The sequence below is a fragment of the Mastigoproctus giganteus genome, chromosome 1, assembly GCF_048544385.1.
Source record: "Mastigoproctus giganteus isolate SK-2022 chromosome 1, ASM4854438v1, whole genome shotgun sequence".
NCBI classification, from domain to species: Eukaryota; Metazoa; Arthropoda; class Arachnida; order Uropygi; family Thelyphonidae; genus Mastigoproctus; species Mastigoproctus giganteus.
In genome coordinates, this window is record NC_143575.1 from 31,266,302 (window position 1) to 31,288,477 (window position 22,176).

General features: G+C 38.6%; 1 protein-coding gene across 1 annotated transcript in view; it reads left to right on the forward strand.

Moving 5' to 3' along the window:
• Cdk5 (Cyclin-dependent kinase 5) overlaps nt 1-22,176 on the forward strand; it is a 166,600-nt gene that overhangs the window by 48,634 nt on the left and 95,790 nt on the right. Inside the window, exon 6 of the mRNA XM_090379424.1 lies at nt 13,869-13,943. Coding sequence (XP_090235550.1) covers nt 13,869-13,943 — 75 coding nt within the window. The remainder of the gene's footprint in view (nt 1-13,868; nt 13,944-22,176) is intronic.

Sequence of the window (22,176 nt, forward strand, 5' to 3'; positions counted from 1 at the left end):
TGAAAAAAATTCTACCCCTTGAGCCTTGCACAATCTTTCCAGGGCCGAATTGATCGACAAGGCTCTCATCATATACTCCCTCCTATTGTGTCTGGGCAGAATTGCAGACACTTTCAAATTCAACCCTATTTCATGGCTTTTTTTCAACAGTGACCTGTGCTTGTTAAGCAATTCGGCTGTACAATGTGTACAACTATATCACCTTTTGTGCCCTTAAAAGATGATATCTGCTCTACAACGTCATCAACCTTTGCCCCTGGCAGACATACCCTGGTCTTGTTCCACCTATCCTTTTTACAAAGCATGTTCCCCGTTTCCCTGACAATAGACACCAACAACTACTAGTTCCTTTGGGACCAGCGCATTCTGCCTTGGGGGTTGCCGCTGTGTTGTGCAACGACCAAGTGCAAGCTCTGGCGTTGATGTGGGCAGCTGAGAGCTTGATGGGCCCCTCAATTTAGTTTCTTCGAGGGCATCCACCCTGTCCTTCAAGCTCTCATATAGGCCCATAAGAACGCTGAGTTGTTGCCTGATTTCGATACACTCCTTGCATCGCGCGCGCACACACACACACACACACACACACACACACACACACACACACACACACACACACACACACACAAGACATCCCTCATGGCAATATCATGTCCCGTACCTGAATGCTCCACAAACATCATGCAAGCTGTGCATTTTACAAGGCTGTGATTCAGAAGGCAACTGCGCCCCCTCAGTTCTCCTCTGAGCCACAGCACTTCCATTAGCTTGAGCCTTTTGTTTTGCTGCTCTGGTCTGAGTTATGTTTCTTTTAATTTAAATAAAATTTCAATTTCAGTTTATAACCCTAAATTATCTCCCAACACAATTATAATGGGATATATATTTTTTAGTGTCAAGTATTAATTATCTCCGAGTTCCCTTTATATAACTTCCGTATCAGTTATGTATTAATTAATTATGTTACGTTTTTGTAATCTAAGTCGGTATATGTATTTAGTTAAAAGTACAATTTAAATGCCAACGAAGTTCAAGAAGTTTAATAGATTTTACCGATCACTGAAAATGTTATAACCTATACTATACTAACGCTATCTAGGTTCGATATATGATGATCGTATGACAAAGACAAAGGCGGGAAGTTACGAACGGTAATCTATGGACACTTAAGTATTAATTAACTTTCAAATCTCGCTGTCTCAATTCAGAATAAACTAACAATCCTTACTAGGTCTATAAGCTACTTACAAAAAATAATTTGATGTAAAAAATATTCAATAAGCGGCTAAATATGGCTAAAAAAAACTTCTCGTTCAGCGAAGTTGCGACTTGTAACACGTGTATACTCTTACCGATACTTTTATGCAATTGCAAGGCCGAGTAAAGAATAAATACACCAAATTAATCAGAAAATCACAAAATAATGCTATACTGCTAAATTTCAATCAAAAGTTTTAGAAAAACAATAATTTCAAATCAATAAATAAGAAAAATCCACTTAGCGGCTTTGAACACGTCTGGCCCCTACTAGCCTCATCAGCAGACTGGAATAGTCCAGTGCTGGTGCTGCTGTGCCCACAGGAGGCATGCTCTTTTGTTCTTCATTGATAACAAAGGTACGTGATGTGGCCGTTGGCTGTTGTAGCCCATTCGCAACAAAGTGGGACTAGTCGTCCATTCCAATATTTTGTTCTGCGCACCAAGGTTGTATTCTTACGTGATGTGTGACATTGTGGCCCATCCGTTTGCTTGCACAATTCTAGTCATCCTCCTCTTACATCTCTCATCAACAAGCGATTTTCTTCCACAGGAGTGCCGTTGAGAGGATGTTTTCTGTTCGTTGCACCATTCTCGATACACCCTTGAAACTGTGGTGTGTGAAAAGTTCAGAACTGCCGTTTCAGAGATGCTTTGTGCAGCACGTCTTGCACCTACTACCATGCCACATTCAAAGTCCGTTAGATCACTCCTTTTCCCCATTCTTGCTACGGTTTGTACGCTTAACTGATACTAGAAAGGTTGTTCTGCTGCATCTATATATCCACAACTGTCATGTGTCTTGCAACATTGTGGGACAAACCATTTGTGTGCACAGCAGGGGTGTACCTAATAAAGTTGCAGCACAGTGTATCTTTTAAGGGCATAAGAGGTGATATTGTTATGCACATTGGTGCTAATGATATTAAGCATAGGCGATTTGAGAGTTTACATAACAGGTATGAGGCAATTTTGAAAAAAAGCCTTGAGTTAAGGCTAAATGTGAAAATGTTAAGAATTTTGCTTAGGCTTAATCGAAAGGGGATAGTATGTGATGAGAACCTCTTCAGCTAGCTCATTCTTAGAGAGATTGTGTAACGTTCATAGGGTAGAATTTTTCTTAGCATATCCAGCACTTGTTAATTGGAGGAAATGTGTTTACAGGGAAGGAATAGACCTAAAAAGGAGGAGGATGCAAGAATATTTGCTGATGCTGTCAAGGCAGTGTTAGAAAGGGTAATTGATTGAGAGGAATATGCAGATTACAGTTTAATTGCAACCCATAAGCAAAAATGAAATTGATTCTTGCAGTGCTTCTAATTGGACATGTAGTAGCCTTTCCAGGATACCACATGTCCAGTGTAGGAAGGGAATCGCAAGACCTACTGTGGGGGGGGGGAGTCATGGGGAAAGCAAATAAATCAGTCAATCAATATGGGCTAAGTTAAGATTGCTAAGAGCAAAAGAGGAATACATCTACTTCATTTAACAATATGGATGTGTTCCACAGTTATCAGAGGCAAAAATAACATAAGAATAGGGATATGTTCTTATATGTAAAAGTAAACATGTTTCAAGAAAATCTTTTTATTCTAAATAATTAATAATACATGTATGCACTTTAGAATTAAACAAAAAGAACACTTAACACAAACAGAATTCAAAATAATATTCTTTGTTTTCTTGAAGGTTTTCTTAAAAATGAATCTAGCTTCAGTTGCTTTGTGTTCTTTAATTTCTCATGTAACATTTCACTATAACAATTAAATACACATTTCTCTTCACTGTGCAACTTTGTGCAAAGCCAAATTGTTCTTAGCTAGAACTTGTAATAGATAATTTATCTCATTTAGGCATTCAGATAACATTTGTTTGTTAATGATCTCTCTGGAGTAATTTCTTTGACATTTTTTTTTGTAGAATTCATGGTTTCTTTTACCACTCATTGCTCTGTGAACTTTTGTAGTTCTTCATTTGTTAGAGATTTGCCATTGTTATCCAACAAATTTTGAATGTCATCTATATTGACTTCTTGGAAGTTAACTTCCTGTGCCTTTTGCGTGATGTCTTCTTTAATGGTAGAAATATTAAATTCTAACCTGTCGTGTTCTTTGACTACTTCAGACTATGCTTTCTTCCAAACAGCATTAAGACAATTGCCTGTTACTTCTTCCCAGGTTTCAGTAATATAACTTATTCTTTCATTATGTAATAATTCTTCCATAATTCTTATATTGACTGTTGTTGATTATGATTAGTTTCAGTTAATTGGCTAAAATTGTATTGTAGATTAGTAGGCCTTAAATGTGGCTATAATGCTTTGGTCCATTGGCTGTATAAGCAATATGTTTGGTTTGTGGAAGAAATATCGCTTCTACAGGAATTCAGGCTTGAAGTAAATTATGTTAAGGGAACTCTTCAGTGCGCAAGGAATCTCAGAAAGGATAAATGAGCAGTGGTTTAAGTTTCATATCTCCTGTTGCATTTCCACATATGAGGAGGATCAAACAATCTTTAGCTGCTTAAAAGCCTGAAGCTCTTCTCTTCTTTCATCTTGGGAAATAAAAGTTTTAAAAGGCGGTTGCCTTTTAAAACTTTTATTTTAAAACTTATGAAACTAATTTTTTTCTTCATTATAAATGAAACAACCTTGTTTCATCCGTATTGAATCGTATTGAATAGCAAATTCAGAGGGTACTGCTGTGTTGTACTATGGCTTTTAGCTGTGTGGTAAATTCAGCTGCAGTCCAAATATCACCCATTTGCTGCTTCACCTGTAATGGAAACACCATGAATTTGGTATGTTTTTTAAATTTTCAGAACCATCCACAGGATTCTGTGAATTTCTCAGTAGTTACTTTGTCTTGGTTTCTTAGATAATTGAATAAATTTAATGTTTTGTGCCGTATTGCCACCTGACTGACTGACATAGGACCCTGCACCATGTCATCCACCCAAGCACAACATTTTCTCCATCTTCTATATAACACTATTTCAGGTGCTTGTTAATTTCCTTGCACAATATTCATACAATTTTTCATGTAAGCTTCAATTTTATATGATTGCTTTTGAATTGTTTTCAAAGTTGATTGCACCAATCAAAAATATTGTGCCACTTCGCTTTTCTTATTACCAGCTTCTGCTTATTTTAATGTCAGTTTTAGTTTCGAAACTTATTGCTTTTTGTTTTTGTGACATTGCTGAGTAAGATAATTTAAAATATTTTATTTAAACTCTATAAAAGGCTTCGAACTCTGAAGACACTTTGACCACTGACAGAATAAGAATTTGAAGTGCATCACATCGAATAGGGCACAAGCACAGCAATAAGTGTCATGTGCACATATTGATGGAGAAAGGTACACAGGTGGTTTTCATTTTGATTTTTGATTTTGATTTAATAAAGCATTTTAGTTGGTCTTGCAGAAGAGAGTGCTATATAAGTTGGCACATTATACAAACATAGTTAAGAGCCTTAGATGAATTATGGGCTTCCCTGGGGATCAGTGCTTGAACCGCTACTATACTGATTTTCTTAAATGACATTGATGGAGGGATATACGGGGTAGTTGTCAAAATTTGTAGATAATTTGCAGATTTGGGAGAGTGGTTAATGACTAGTATCAAGCTGTACTTCTTCAGGATGGTTTAAATAGGTTTCTGGGATGGTCGTGTAATTGGCAACTATGTTTTAATGATGAAACATTAAAGTGTTATTTACACTTAGGAAATAATAATCCCAAAATTACTTATACACTGGGAGAGGTTAAGTTAAAAGTTGTAGAGAGTGAAGGGGATTTAAAATGTTACAATATAGGCAGATAGAAAATTCTTTGTGTAATGCAGCTCAGTGGCAAGGAGGGCCCTTAGTATCCTGTTCAGTTTTATTGAATAGTTATTTGTAGAGACAGAGGTTATGATTACTCTGTATAAGACAACTATGAGACTGCATGTCCACGTATGGAGGCCACAACTGAAAAAAAAAAAAAAAAGTTCTTGAAATGGTTTAAAGATGGGCACTACACATGATAAAATTGGCAAAAGAATGCCCATATGAAGCTAGACTTCAAATTATGTGGGCTATAGAACTTGGTAACTAAGTACTTTAGGAGGGATCTGATTAAGATTTATATATCGTTGAGAGGAGACCAGAAAAATGAATTAAGGAGAAATATTCTTGATAAAGCTTCTCACTCCTTTCACTGTAAGGCTAATAATAATCTCATGGGAAAGCTTGTTATGAAGTTATTGATTGGAAAGACTTAATTAGTACACTGATATTTCTTTGGATTTTGATGCTAATATTATATTAATACCATTAATGTGAAAAGCTGTTTTGATTCTTGTACATATATGGGAGAAGGAAATCCAGGATGCCTTTGCTTAATGTTGATTGTGCATTCCTAGAAAACAATACTAACCAAAACATCATTAACTGGAAAAGGTTTTCCCATAGACACACAGTGCCATAAATTGGAGTTTTTTTCTTGAACAACTGATTGAAACATATTTTATGGACAAATAAGTTTGAAAATTCTTTCAAATGAAGATTGCTATAAAAAGGAAAAGGTTTTAAACATCAAAAAACAGAGGGATCTTTTGCATGTTACCAATCATAACTAAAAAAATCACATTGACTACATTTAATTAGTAGATTAACAATCACATAGCACAATAATTATGTTTAATATAATTGTAATTGTATAATTGTAATAAGGAGTTTTTTAATTTCATGATTTTTAGAAAATACTCACTGTATTGCACTGTATGTTTTACATACCTTTCATCAGTTAAAATGTTTTAGCATTAGAACAAATTTGGCTTGCATTTATACCAGTTTTATTAAAGCTTTTATAGAAAGAGAAATTTCACTTGTGTGGGAACCTGGCATTGGATTAATTCATTCAGTGTTAAGAATGGTTACATTTATATTGTTATTTGGTTCTTTTTAAAGGTTTCATTTACATATGTAGGACTATACTGGCGGATTCCATTAATGTTATTAGTGGAGTCCCCCAGTGTTCAGTGTTGGTTCCATTGTTGTTCTCTGTATTTATTAATGATATTGATGATGGTATATCTGGCTCAATGTCCAAGTTTGCAGACGATACGAAGGTCGGCAGGGTTGTTAAATGACACTAATGACAGTACGCTGCTGCAACAGGATCTAGAAAAGTTGAGCAGATGGGCTGAGAGGTGGCAAATGAAGTTTAACTTAGACAAATGTAAAGTACTGCATATAGGAAGCAGTAACCCCAAAGTAACGTATCAGCTGTGTGCTACTACACTGACAGTGGTAGAGAATGAAAAGGACCTGGGGGTAATTGTGCAGGCAGATATGAAGTTTTCTGAATAGTGCAGACCGTCTGCAAGAGTAGCTCATGGTGTCTTGTCAATGATATACAGGAATTTTTCTAGCAGGGATAAGGAGGTGATTATACCATTGTATAAGGCAATGGTCAGGCCACACCTTGAGTATTGTATACAGGTCTGGAAGCCTCATTTTAAGAAGAATGTAAAGCTGTTGGGACGGGTACAGAGAAGGGCACCGAGATTAATGAATGGAACAAAGGGTTACTCTTACAAAGAAAGGCTTAAATTTTGCAAATTACAGTGTCTGGAGACTAGGCACCTGTGAGGTGATCTGATTGAAGTGTATAAAGTCTTGAATGGTTTGAGCATGCTCAATGCTGATTGGATTCTTCCTCTTGCTCAAAATAATCACCTGAGAGGGTATAAATTCAAATTGAGGAAAGACAATTGTAGGATAGATGTGCAGAACTTTGCCTTTAGCTAGCAGGTGGTTGATTGCTGGAACAGACTTCCATCTGCCATTGTTGAAGTTGATAGCTTAAATAGATTCAAGGCAGAACTAGACAAAATGCTAAAATGCTAATATATATACACTAGTGTGCAAAATATAAGGACCAGTCAGGTTTTTATCTGTAGCTTCTCATAGGTGAAAACCTATGAGATGGTTTTCACCTGTAGCTTCTCATAGGCCTGGATATGGGAAAAGCATATCAAAGGAACCTCGTGAGATACAGAAATGATAAGGGAAACAACACCGACACAACAACGGAAACAAAACGGTACAGAGGGACTTTATTGAAAAATGGCAACATAACACTGGCTGCCACGATACAGATGCATCACTGCCAAAGATGGAACAAATGGAACAGGTGGTCCTCAGTAGGAGATATGACCACCCCTAATGTCGATACAGGCTTTGCACTGCCTGTCCATACTTAGAACAATGTTGTTGATAAATTCTTGCAGTGACATCTTCAGCTGGTGAACATTTTCTGGTGGTGTGGACGTGCCACTAGGCATCTCCACTGAGCATCCCATATGAACAATGTCCTCACTTTCCAAAAGCCTATCAACGGCTGCAATGCAATTGTGTGTGGCGTTATTATCCATTAACACGAACTCGGGAACAATGACACCTTGGAACAGACACACATGGGGAAGGATTACCTCAGTACAGTAGTGTGCACAGGCGCATTATAGCCAAAGTAGCTTATGCGCCATCAAACCTCCATATCAACAACAACAAAGTAGTGTGCACCGGTTACAGTACCGCCTTCCAGTATCTGGAGTTGTGTATATCCATCCAAGATAACGCCTGCCCAGATGAGAACACCTTGACTGCCATATCAATCCCTTTCAGTGATGTTTGCGGGTTGATACTGTGTACCAACCTCTCTCCAGATTAGCTGACGTCCAGAATTGCTGCTGAGACTGAATCTACTCTCATCAGTAAAAAGTATCTTAAGCAAAGATTTTGTGGTTGTAACCTTTAGAAATAGTGTTGGTCCTTAAGTTTTACACACCAGTGTATATATATATATTTTTTTTTTTTTTGTTGTTGTTTTGTTTTCTTTTAAAGCAGTAGTTTTAATTAATTAAAATAAGGCACAACTCTTCATTTAATGTTCCTTTGTATCATGTATTCACAATATTCCCCTGAAAAATGTTAAATGAGGAGAGTTCACTTTATTAACATTTATTCGTTAATATATATTATTCTTGGGAGTCCGAGATGGAAATTTACTTATATTTAGCCATCCTTATATCATTAGATTTAGCATACTTTTGAAACAGTTGGTATGCCATTTGGGTCCTGGTTGTAATTCATGAATATAACTACAAAATATCACTAGGTGAGATTTCATGAATATGTTTTGAATATATGTTGTTATTATTAATGTTGTTATATGTTATACATGTTATTATTATTAATAGGAAGATTATCCACAATACTATTAGCATTCTGAAATTTTTATTGGGCCATTTTTGTAAGAAGTCCAACAAAATTTTTAGTACAGTAGGGCCTCGCTTTTCTGCGTTCCGCTTCTCAGCATTCTGCTAATATGGTGGTTTCAAGGTTTTCAGATATATCCATGTGCATTATGTTTTGCACTTGTTCCCGCTTTTTCAGCATGATGCACTCAGCAGCTGAGTTCGAGAAGGGCATCGGGCACCATTTTATTGTTGGTGATTCAGTCTGTTTACAGCATATGATAGTGTAAACATGTTATTAGGCTTTTATATGCATTCGCAAGTGAAAAAAGGCCATGTTCCATTTTTATGTGATTTTCGCTTTTTGGTGGGGGTCTGGAATCTAACCCGTTGTATGAGTGGTGGGCCCTACTGTATTACCTTTCAGAATTTTATAATTTTTTGAGTTTCCTTTGCTTAAGAGATCATACTACTGAATCATATTCCACACACAGTATACTTTTTTTAATAAGCTATCCTGTTCGTAATCTGTGAAATGATATAATATATTTTGATGGATAAAGCGATACAAATATGTTTTTATATTCCAATATGGAGCAGAAGAGTTCGCAAGTTCATCATCACTACTTTATTTCAGCTGATATATATTAGTGCAATAGTCAACAATGGACTGTGCATTTTTTTTGTGGCAGTGTACAGATTGAGTTCTGCAATGTGTGTACTTAAATCCACATACAGTTTGTTACCGCAGTAAATCCGACTACAAATGTAGAAAGTTATAATTGTGTGGGTTTATGATATTGCAATGTTTACATTGCTTGATCTTCTCTTTTAATGATGAGATTTTAAAAAATTAATTTTATAATCCAATTTTTGCTTAGTGGTGTTTATGCTGTGTACCAGCTAAAATACTTGAAAACTTACATGCATGTACCAGTGCACTCCTATCTCCATTGGCAATCCAAATGCTTGATTACATTTTGCCACAGAATTCAAACAAATCTGCCAATGCCAATTGAAAGAGTTATTTTTCTGAAAAGAACTGTTCCCCTTTAGTGGTAGTGTTTTTTTACAGATCCCAGTTTTATGGGATCTGTAAAAAACCCAGTTTTGTGGGTCTAAAACATTGCTAATGTCTTAAAACAATAAAATTCAAAGAAATCACAAACAAGGTGACTTTTCCAGGGTAGACGTCCTCTGTATGACTTTTTTTTTTTTTCTATTTTTATTATAAAATTTTGCAAACCTTCTCCATCTCTTCCATCATGCAGTGTGACTGATGTCTTTTGAGGTTATGATGGATATCATGGCGAGATACAAACTTCCTTACATTTTGAGAGTACAACTCTAAAACTGTGTTCGCAAGCCAGCAGCTAGTTAGTACACCGGACCGAACCTATTGGTAACTCTCTAGGAGGCTTCCGGATCAGCTCTGCCAGATAGCGACTAGAGGGAGTTTGAGTAGTGTGTATTCTGGGGGCATTGTCGAGGCCACGTTATGTCAAGGATCTGAGTATATTCTTACCACATGTATGCCATATCCAAAAATTTCATTACTTCATACAGTGGCGCCTCCGTAGCCAGGTGGGCAAGAGCGGCAGTGCGTAGCACACGCTTCTTGATTAGACCGGGGTTCGAGCCCGTGACCACCAAATACGGAGGATGCGGAAAGGTCAGGGAATGACCACCGCATATCCCCGGAGCAATATGGCCTTAGTTGCTAATGCTCCTAAAAACTAAATAACAAACTTCATACAGCATGTCCCCCCCCCCCACTTTTCTTACTATTGAATACACCATGAATTGTCAAACTAATAGAGTAAGTTTATTTGTAAAAAGGTGTAAACCCACCCAAACACTCCCTAGTCAATTTCCACCTGCAGTCTGCCAAACCCCATGTACTTTTTCTGAGAGAATCTCAGTTATCGGGCACCTCCGTAGCCAGGTAGGCAGGAGCAGCAGTGTCGTGGCACATGCTTCTTGATTAGACCGGGGTTCGAGCCCATGAGCCACCAAATACAAAGGATACAGAAAGGTCAGGGAATGACCACCGCATATCCCTGGAGCAATATGGCCTTAGTTGCTAATGCTCCCAAAAATCAAATAACTTTCTCAGGCACCTCTGTAGCCAGGTGGGAAGGAGCAGCAGTGCGTAGCACACGCTTCTTGATTAGACCGGGGTTCGAGCCCGTCACCACCAAATACGGAAGATGCGGAAAGGTCAGGGAATGACCACCGCATATCCCGGAGCAATATGGCCTTAGTTGCTAATGCTCCTAAAAACCAAATAACAACAACAAACAACTTTCTCATTTATCGGTTGATTCAACCACTGCTCATCTCAGTTGCCCAAATTATTCGCTGTATGATTCCTTTCATCTCAAAGGTGATACTTGTGCATCTGTCCGTTCTGATATTCTGTCAGAGACTTGGTTATTTGGAATATCCTCTTTTCGACTTTCTCTGGCTTAAAATATCTCTACCTCATTCTGTCAAATTCATCTGTTCTCTCTATCGTTCTCCTAACTTCACTAATTACCTGGAGCTCTTTGACTTTCTCCAGTCCAACTTTCCTAACAGTGAGGTAATTTTCCTTAGTGATTTTAATGTTCATAACTCAACTCTGTGTGACTAGATAATGGGATTCCATTCTCTAGTCACACAGACCCAGCTGGTCGAGATGCTGAGGCTTTTGCAATTACTAATGACCTCGCATAGATTGTTACCCGGTCGAGTGAGTGGTCCTTTAGGCACCTCAGATCACAACTTGATGATTGTCTCTTCTCCAATGGAGCCTTTATCTAATGGCTATTCCCAACTTTGTGTTGTTTAGCATTACAAGAATGCAAAATGGGATGACCTGCAAGATTTCTTTTCTTCTTTTCCTTGGTCAGATTACTGTTCAAAAAAACTTTTGATGTCAATGTTTGCTGAGATCATGTTAGTGAAATTATTCTTGTAGGAATGGAATCCTTCATTCCACACTCTACTTTAAAATCTCGTCCTTTATCTAAACCTTGGTTTTCCAATAAATGTGCTAAGGCCATTCAAGATAAGAATGTTGCATATCTTAATTGGCTTGTTTCCAATTCTTCAGTTTCATTTTCTGCCTACATCAAAGCTCACAACAATTATAAAGCAGTTATTAATCAGTCCAAACTAGAATTTTGAACAGGCTAAGAGTATAAAACTTGCTCTTGCCCTAATGGTGGTCAAGCATTCTGGTCCCTTGCCAAAGCTATTGGCCGCAACTTTTGCCCATCTCTGCTCTCACCTCTGTCAAAACCAGATGGTTCTATTGTCACTTCAGCCAAGGATAAAGCTGACCTTCTGGCGTCCCATTTTTTTTCCAACTCATATATTAATGATCTTGGTAAAACACCTCCCAACATGCTCCATTCAATGCCTCCTATGGTTTTCCATCAGAAGGATGTTAATAAGATTTTAACGAATCTTAATGCTAAGAAAGCTCCAGGTCATGATGGTATTTCTTCACTTGTTATCAAAACCTGTGCTTCTGAACTTTCTCATGTTTTTTCCGCCTTTTTTCACTTTCTTATTCCAAAGATGTTTTTCCTTCTGCTTGGAAATTTTCTCATATCCAGCCAGTTCCTAAAAAGAGTGACAAATCCCTCCCATCCAATTATCATCCCATTATTATTACTTCTACTCTTTCTAAAGTAATGGAGAAATCAATTAACTGCCAGCTCTTAAACTGCCTAGAATCCTTTCGTCTGATCAATGATTGCCTGTATGGATTCTTTCAGTGTCGATCCACTAGTGATATTCTGGCTCATTTATGGACAAATTCAATGGAAAAGTTCAGTGAAACACAAGCAGTTGCTCTTGCCATCTCAAGGGCCTTCGATTGTGCTTGGCATAAAGGTCTTCTAAACAAGCTTCCATCTTATGGTTTTCCAACTGTTTTTGTAATTGTTTATCCAGTTTTCTCTCTGACCACTCACTGAGAGTGATGGTAGATGGCTCTGTCTTCTAACTTCTCCACTGATGCTGGCGTCCCCCAAGGTTCAGTTCTTTCCCCCCACTCTTTACCTCTTGCATATTAATGACCTTCTTCCGTTGACCGGAAATCTTATCCATAGTTTTGCCAACGATAGCACATTGCATTCCACTTTCCAATTTGAGAAAACCTGCCCTGCTCAATGAGCTTCAACTTCCCGAATGTCCACTACCAAATCCTTAAATGCCGATCTCCAGGTAATTCTCAGTGGGGCAAAGAAAACTTAGTTGATTTCAATCCTTCTAAAACTCAGTTCTGTGTTATTTCTTGCAAAAAGGATTCTTCAGCTCCTATGCTTATCTTTAGTGACACTCTGATTTCTAGGCAAGATGATATATCTCTTTTGGGGATTACCCTGACTTCTAATCTCTCTCTCTTGGCACAAGCACATTACAAATATTGCTTCCTTTGCTTCTAAAAAACTTGGTTTTCTCTTTCGTTCTCGGTGATAATTTTCTTCCAAACAGCTGTTTACTCTGTACAAATTGCAAATCCTCCCTACCATGGAATATTGTTCCCACATCTTGGGCGGTGCCCCCAAAACCTCTCTCTCTCTCAGGCTTCTAGATTCCATTCAGAAGAGGGCAGTTAGGTTAATTAATGACTCATCTCGAACAGAGCCTCTCCACTTGCTGTCTCATAGACATACTGTTTCTGCTGCATACCTTTTCAACAGATACATGGCGCCTCCATAGCCAGATGGGCAGGAGCAGCAGTGCGTAGCACACATATCTTGATTAGACTGGGATTCGAGCCCGTGATCACCAAATATGGAGGATGCGGAAAGGTCAGGTAATGACCACCACATATCCCCGGAGCAATATGGCCTTAGTTGCTAATGCTCCTAAAAACCAAATAACAACAACAACTACAGATACTTCCAAGGGCACTATTCTTCTGAATTGGCTTCTATAATTACCGCTCTCTCTTTCAAAACTTCCGAACAGGTGCTATTACCAGCCAGTATCCATTTACCGTCCAACTTCAAACTCACAGAACCCACTTTTCTTCTTCCTCCTTTATTTATTCAACTTCTGTTTCTTGGAACAACCTTCCTTCATATGTATTTGCTGAAAATTGCTGTCTACAGATGTTCAAGTCTAATGTCAACAAATATCTTCTTTTGTCTTCTCACCCGCCAACCCAAGCATGGTACTAAGTACTATAGGTTCTAATACCTCTCGTTTTTGGGGTTTTCATAAAAAAAAAAATTATATATATAAAAGAATGAATTTTGTTGAACTGGAGTTAACAAATTTTCAGATAATTGAAAACAATACGAGAACATTATGGTGTATAAATTTAGCTTATGTTAATTATATTGAGTAAATTAATATTTATTCTGCAGAATGGAGAATTAAAGCTTGCAGACTTTGGCCTCGCAAGAGCCTTTGGCATTCCAGTACGTTGCTATTCTGCTGAGGTAAGATTAAATTTATTTTATTATATTAATATCATTGTCTGAAATTTTGTTGTTTGCTGGAAATGCAGGTTAACCATTATTTTAACTGCAGACATTGCTTAATTTTGTTAACAAAACAAAAGCTCTCTCTCTCCTCCCTTGATATCTTGCCATTATATAACTCTAGTAATGGTAGAGAAACCCGTCATGCATAACAGTGAGAACTACTATCAATGGATAAATTCAGTGATCAGTCTGACTTCAGTGGTAGGAAAAATGATGAAGGCAGTGACTAAGAATGCAATGTGCAACAGATTTTATCTGTATAGGAATTATTTTTCCAAGAGAACATAGTGTTGGCTTATAAAGAAATCCCATTTAACGACCTGATAACTGTTATGAGTGTCACTTGTGAATAAGTTAGTATAAGTATTAGCAATGGCCACATGGTGCAATGAAGCCTATGGCTAGTACTACACCAGCCAAAAAAAAAAAAAAATTTAATTAAAAAAAATAATAAGAAGAAATTAAAAAAAAATAATAATTAATAAGAGAAAAGGAAATGGACAGCCTATGCATTTCCCTCTTCCTTTAGGTAATTATCCAGCTGACTTTGAATTTCCAGACTGTCAGCCTCTACCACCCATGTAGGTAACTTATTCTAGTAATTTATAACTCGGTGGCTAAAATAAAACTTCCTACAATCCGGTCTAAACAACTCCCCCTGTAACTTGAAATTATGGCCCCTAGTTCTAGAATCATTTACAACCATGAAAACTTCATCCCTATTCATCTTGCTTATACCTCTCAGAGCCTTAAATACCTCAATCAAGTCTCTTCTAAGGTGCCTAGTTTCCAAGCTCTGCAACCCACATATTCAATGTCTCTTCTCATATGGATGCCCTTTTGCTGATCTCACGGCGAGTTACCTGTCTTTGGACCCTTTCAAGAAGAACAATGTCTTTCTTTAGGTGCAGTCTCTGTACTTGAATGCAGTATTCCAAGTGAGGTCTAACAGTAGCCTTATATAATGGGATTGTGATGTCTTTATCTCTACTAGCAATTTTTCGATGAGTTGCAGAAAATGACTTTGACATTGTTTATTTGAGCTTTAGTAAAACATTTGACTTGATCCTACATGAGAAATTGCTGTATAAGCTAGAACCTATTCGAATCACAGGTAGGTTCCTTAGATTACTGTGTAGCTACACAACAGGAGGCAAAGGGTTGTGATTAATGGTCTCTTCAGAACGGACTACAGCTAGAAATGGGATCCCTTGGGGATTAGTGCTTAGATTATTCTTGTTTCTGATGAAGGAATACATGGTATGATGTAAAATTTCCAGGTGATATAAAGATTGGATAGTGATTGATGACCAGTGCCAAGCAACCTTCCATCAGGATGACTTGAATAATCTTCAGAATGGTCAAATAAGTGGCAACTGTGATTTAATGTTACAAAGTGCAAGGTACCAGGGAAATAACACTTGGTTATTTCCCAAGTTTTAACTCTTTTGAAGTTATTTTCCCAATTACACTTGGGAAATAAACTCAGATAGCAGTAATTTGTGTGGTTGAATTAAAAACAGTAGAGGATGAAAGGGATGTTTGAACTTAACATCCCTTTAACATCCCATCCTATAATTGAACTTAACGGAATTCTGTGTTCGATATTATCTTCAATAAAATTATTTAGAAGTCTCTCCATTTCATTCATAATAGCCTACCTAGCCCTAGTCAGTTTAGTTGCCTGCAGTGGAACAGCTGTCTTTCTGGCTGCTAAAGTTAATTCTTTATTTTTTATAATTGTTTGTGTAGTTGAAACTGCCAATCCTAAATTATTGCACACATCCACTTGTCGTTGAGGCGCCTCCATAGCCAGGTGGGAAGGAGCAGCAGTGCATAACATACACTTCTTGATTAGACCAGGGTTCGAGCCCGTCACCACCAAATACGGAGGATGCGGAAAGGTCAGGGAATGACCACCGCATATCCCGGAGCAATATGGCCTTAGTTGCTAATGCTCCTAAAAACCAAATAACAAACAAACAAACAACAAACTTGTCGTTGACCAGAATCAATTCATTCCAAAACATCTAATTTAATTTTCAAACTCAATCTTTTTTTACTTTTGTAGTCTTTGTTCCACATCCAGACGTTGCTTTTTCATTCTTATGCACCATTATTAACTCTTCGAAAATGTTACTGCGTTGCATTAATTATGATACTGTACAAAGTTCGAGTCAAATGATGATCTCGGAACTACATAACAAGTCACTGGACTGCAATTAAATGTAACGTGGGAGAAAATTTCACTGAACATAGGAAATTTTCTCGTCAGTGGGGGAAACATTTTAATGCTGTTTTGCTATTCATTCTCATGCGTCAGATGAAAAGGATGGATGTATCAGACTACATCATATAAAATGCTTTTGTTAAACATGCTAAAAATTTAATCTGTACGCTGATAAAGGAGCATTATAGTGAGTTGTGACACCATTATAGTGAGATACAGGTTATAATATAAGAACAGCATTATAGCTAACCACGTTATAACAAGAGCCTACTGTATAGGAAATTGGCTGTGTGCAGTGCACACAGGCAGTAAGGATGGCTCACAGTGCTTCATTAATGATTTATCAAACAGTTCCTTGTATAGATATAATTCCACTGCATTATGACAGTTGTAAGACTTCACTTCAGACTGTCTCGGCGCCTCCATAGCCAGGTGGGCAGGAGCAGCACATGCTTCTTGATTAGACCGGGGTTCGAGCCCGTGCCCACCAAATATGGAGGATGCGGAAAGGTCAGGGAATGACCACCGCATATCCCCGGAGCAATATGGCCTTAGTTGCTAATGCCCCAAAAAAAAAACAAATAAGAACAACAGACTGTCTCGACATGGAGGCCACACCTAAAAAAAAAAAAAAAAGACATCGATTTAAGGTATTATATGACTTTAGAATGGCAAGTACAAATTGAAACTAATAGCGGAGAATTATAGGATGGAATGTAGGAAATTTTTTGTTAGTCAGTGAATTGTTAATCACTAAAATAATTTGATGCATTTTGAGACCTGTAGCTCGGAGAAATTCAAAGGTCTGCTAGATTGGTATTTGTGGGAAGAGAGAAAAACTTTTCTTTTTTTTTTTTTTTTTTTTGCTGGTGCAGCAGAAGCCTCTGGCTTCCTTGCACCATCAACTATTAGTTAATACTAACCCACAATACTGTTATTTTCGAATTGTGGGTTGTAGGAATTTTTCTGTTTGTGCTTAACTCTTTAATACAGGACATGGCATTTTTTATAATGTCATGGATTGTGCAAATTAATTGCTCCATTGTAATTAACATTAAAGGGCTGACATAATGCATTCTTAGAATATTGGTAATCAAAGATGGAAAAAATTGCTAATTTATCATTTTTCTTTTAGTTTAAATAACATTGATATAACTTTCATATACTTGACCAGAAAAAATTTAAATCAGAAATATTCATTTGTAGTTGGGGGCTCCCTTATGTTTGGGGGTGACACACACACACACACACACACACACACACACACATATATATATATATATATATACAGGGTGATTCACTACCAGTGCGACAAACTTGCAGGAGGTGTAGGGGGCACAAAGACGAATCGGAATCACATAGCATTGCAGGGTCTGAAATGCCTTCATCATGCAGTAGAGGACGTTGAACGGGAAGTCGCGTGAACAGCGATCCCGCTGGAAGTCAGCATTTGCGAACCGGTTCCCGAGGCAGTAGGATGGACGAGTATTCAAATGTTGAACTGGCCGACATGCACTTCGTGTATGGAGCTGCGGACAGTAACAGGTGCGCCGCTCTGCGCTTGTACCAGGAACGTTTCCCGCACAGGCATGCTCCTCATCATACGATTTTCGCACGTGTGCACAGAAGGCTACGTGAGACTGGTTGTTTCACGAGAGGTACCATGAATCAAGAGTGAACGACAAGGACGCCAGACAATGAGGAGAATGTCCTACGTCTTGCAGAAGGCAGTCCGAGTATGAGTACTCGAGCGATAGGCCAATGATTGGGTATTTCCCAATCCACTGTATGCAGGATACTGTCAACAAACCAAATGAGTTTATACCATCTGCAACGCATCCAATCATTGGCGTAGCCAGGTGGGAAGGAGCAGTGGTGCGTAGCACAGCCCGTCACCACCAAATACGGAGGAAGCGGAAAGGTCAGGGAATGACCACCGCATATCCCGGAGCAATATGGCCTTAGTTGCTAATGCTCCTAAAAACCAAATAACCAACCAACAAATAACCATCCAATCATTGGAACCTCCGGATTATCCACTCCGGAGGACTTCTGCTACTTGGTTTCTTCAACAGAAACGGTTCGCAAATGCTGACTTCCAGCGGGATCGCTGTCTCACTGCGACCTCCCGTTGAACGTCCTCTACCGCATGGTGAAGGCATTTCGGACCCTGCAATGCTATGTGATTCCGATTCGTCTTGTGCCCCCTACACCTCCTGCATGTTTGTCGCACTGGTAGTGAATCACCCTGTATGTATGTGTGTGTATATATATATATATATATATATATATATATATATAGAGAGAGAGAGAGAGAGAGAGAGAGAGAGAGAGAGAGAGAGAGAATGTCCCACCATTCTTCACGATGGTGGGACTGTTAGTAATCCTGGGTATAATCTCCATGCACAAGCACACTATGGGTGACCACCCACATCACATGGAGGAATGCCGCCCCTCGGTGTTACCAGGCAATACTAGGTGGTGTATGACTCTCATCAACCAGTGCAAGACCTCCACTTTGCTTATTGAAGGCTTGAAGTGGTGGAACCCATGTTTAGTCTCCAGAGCTAAGTTCCGGTCAACCTTTCCCATCTCTTCCATCATGCAGTATGACTGATGAGCTTTTGAGGTGGCGCCTCCATTGCCAGGTGGGGAAGGAGTAGCAGTGCGTAGCACACACTTCTTGATTATACCGGGCTTCAAGCCCGTCACCACCAAATACGGAGGATGCGGAAAGGTCAAAGGAAAGACCACCGCATATTCCCGGAGTAATATGGCCTTAGTTGCTATATGCTCCTAAAAAAAAAAACCAAAAACCAAAAACTTTTGAGGTTATGATGAACACCAAGGCAAGATCCAATCTTCCTTACATTTCAAGGGTACAGCTCTAAAACGGTGTTCGCAGGCCGGCCGCTAGTTAGTACACTGGACCGAAACCTATTGGTAACTCATTAGGAGGCTTCTGGATCAGCTAATGTATAATCTTGCTACCATCTTGCTGCCTCTACTCTGCCAGATAGTAACTAGAAGGAGTCCAAGTAGTGTGTATGCGCGGGGGGGGGGCTCATTGTTGAGACCCCGTTATGTCAAGGATCTGGGTATATTCTTACCATGTGTATGCATATCCAAAAATTTCATTACTTCATTGGTTGTCCTCCCCCACTTTTTTTTACTATTGAATACACCATGAATTGTCAAACTAATATAGTAAGCTTATTTATTAAAAAGATCTAAACCTCCCAAACACTTCCTAGTTCATTTCACAAATATACGTGGTCTCAGTTCTGAGTCTGCCAAACCCAATGTACTTTTTCTGACAGAATCTCAGTTATCGGTTGATTCAACTGCTGCTCATCTCAGTTGCCCAAGTTATTCACTGTATGATTCCTTTCCCCTCAAAGGTGGTACTTGTGCATATGTCTGTTCCAATATTTCCTATTGGAGACTTGGTAATTTGGAATCTCCAATTTTTGATCTTCTCTGGCTTAAAATCTCTCTACCTCACTGTGTCAAATTCATATGTTGTCTCTACCATTCTCCCAACTCCACTAATCATTTGGAGCTCTTTGCAACTTGACTTTCTCCAGTCCAACTTTCCTAACAGTGAGGTAATTTTCCTTGGTGATTTTAATGTTCACAACTCGAGCTGGCTTCCATTTTCTAGTCACACCGACCCAGCTGGTTGAGATGCTGAGGCTTTTGCAATTACTAATGACCTTGCATAGATTGTTCATTTACATACAAGAATACCAGACAATCCTAACCATACAACCAACATGCTTAATCTTTTTTCTCACAAACAACCCTTCTAAGTACATGGTTGAAGTGAGTGGTCCTTTAGGCACCTCAGATCACAATTTGGTGATTGTGTCTTCTCCAATGGAGCCTTTATCTCATGGCTATTCCCAACCTCGTGTTGTTTGGCATTACAAGAATGCATAATGGGATGACCTGCAAGATTTCTTTTCTTCTTTTCCTTGGTTGGATTACTATTTCAAAACTTCTGATGTCAACATTTGCTCAGATCATGTCAGTGAAATTATTCTTGTAGGAATGGAATCCTTTATTCCACACTCCACTTTAAAATCTCGTCCTAATCTAAACCTTGGTTTTCCAATAAATGTGCTAAGGCTGAAGAACGTTGCATATCGTAATTGGCTTGTTTCCAATTCTTCAGTTTCATTTTCTGCCTACACCAAAGCTCACAACAATTGTAAAACAGTTATTAATCACTAGATTTTGAACAGGCTAAGAGTAGAAAACTTGCTTCTTGCCCTAATGATAGTCAAGCATTCTGGTCCCTTGCCAAAGCTATTGGCCGCAACTTTTGCCCATCTCTGCTCTCACCTCTGTCAAAACCAGATGGTTTTGTTGTCACTTCAGTCAAGGATAAAGCTTACCTGCTAGCATCCATTTTCCTTCCAACTCATGTATTAATGATCTTGGTAAAACACCTCCCACCATTCCCAACATGCTCCATTCAGTTCCTCCTGTGGTTTTCCATCAAAAGGATGTCAGAAGGATTTTTATGAATCTTGATCCTAGGAAGCTCCAGGTCCTGATAGTATTTCTCCACTTGTTATGAAAACCTGTGCTCCTGAACTTACTCCTGTTCTTTGCCGCCTTTTTTCACTTTCTTATTCCAAAGGTGTTTTTCCTTTTGCTTGGAAATTTGCTCATATCCAGCCAGTTCCTAAAAAGGGTGACAAATCCCTCCCATCCAATTATCGTCCCGTTGCAATTACTTCTACTCTTTCTAAAGTAATGGAGAAATCAATTAATCGCCAACTCTTAAACTATCTAGAAATCTTCCGTCTGATCAACGATCGCCAGTATGGATTCTGTCAATGTCAATCCACTGGTGATATTCTGGCTTATGTTATGCATTTATGGAAAAGTTCGGTGAAACACAAGCAGTTGCTCTTGACATCTCAAAGGCTATTGATCGCATTTTGTATAAAAGTCTTCTAAACAAGCTTCCATCTTATGGTTTTACCAACTGTTTTTTGTAATTGGTTATCCAGTTTTCTCTCTGATTGCTCACTGAGGGTGATGGTAGATGGCTCTCTGCCTTCTAACGTCTTCACTAATGCTGGTGTCCCCCAAGGTTCAGTTCATTCCCCCACTCTTTTCCTCTTGTATATCAATGACCTTCTTCCATTGACTGAAAATCCTATCCATAGTTTTGCTGATGATAGCACATTGCATTCAACTTTCCATTTTGAGAAACCTTGTCCAGCTCAATCAGCTTCAAGTTCTCGAAAATCTGCTGCCAATTCCTTAAATGCCGATCTTCAGGTAATTCTCCAGTGGGGCAAAGACAACTTAGTTGATTTCAACCCTTCTAAAACTCAATCTTGTCTTATATCTCGCAAAAAGGATTCTTCTGCTCCTATGCTTATCTTTGGTGACATTCCGATTTCTAGGCAAAATGATATATCTCTTTTGGGGATTACCATAACTTCTAATCTCTCTTGGCACAAGCACTTTACAAATATTGCTTCCTCTGCATCTAAAAAACTTGGTTTTCTCTCTCACTCTCGGCATTACTTTTCTTCCAAACAGCTGTTCACTCTGTACAAATCACAAATCTGCCCTACCATGGAATATTGTTCCCACATCTGGGGTGGTGCCCCGAAAACCTCTCTCAGGCTTATAGATTCCATTCAGAAGAGGGCAGTTAGGTTAATTAATGACTCATCTCTAACAGATCCTCTCCACTTGCTGTCTCATAGACGAACTCTTTCTGCTACATGCCTTTTCTACACATACTTCCATGGGCACTGTTCTTCTGAATTGGCTTCTATTATTTTCTCTCTCTCTCTCTCTCTTTCTCTCTCTCTCTCTCTCTCTCTCTCTCTCACTCTCAAAACAGTCCGAACATGTGCTGCCACTAGCCAAAATCCATTTACTGTCCAACTTCAAACTCACAGAACCAACTTTTCATCTTCCTCATTT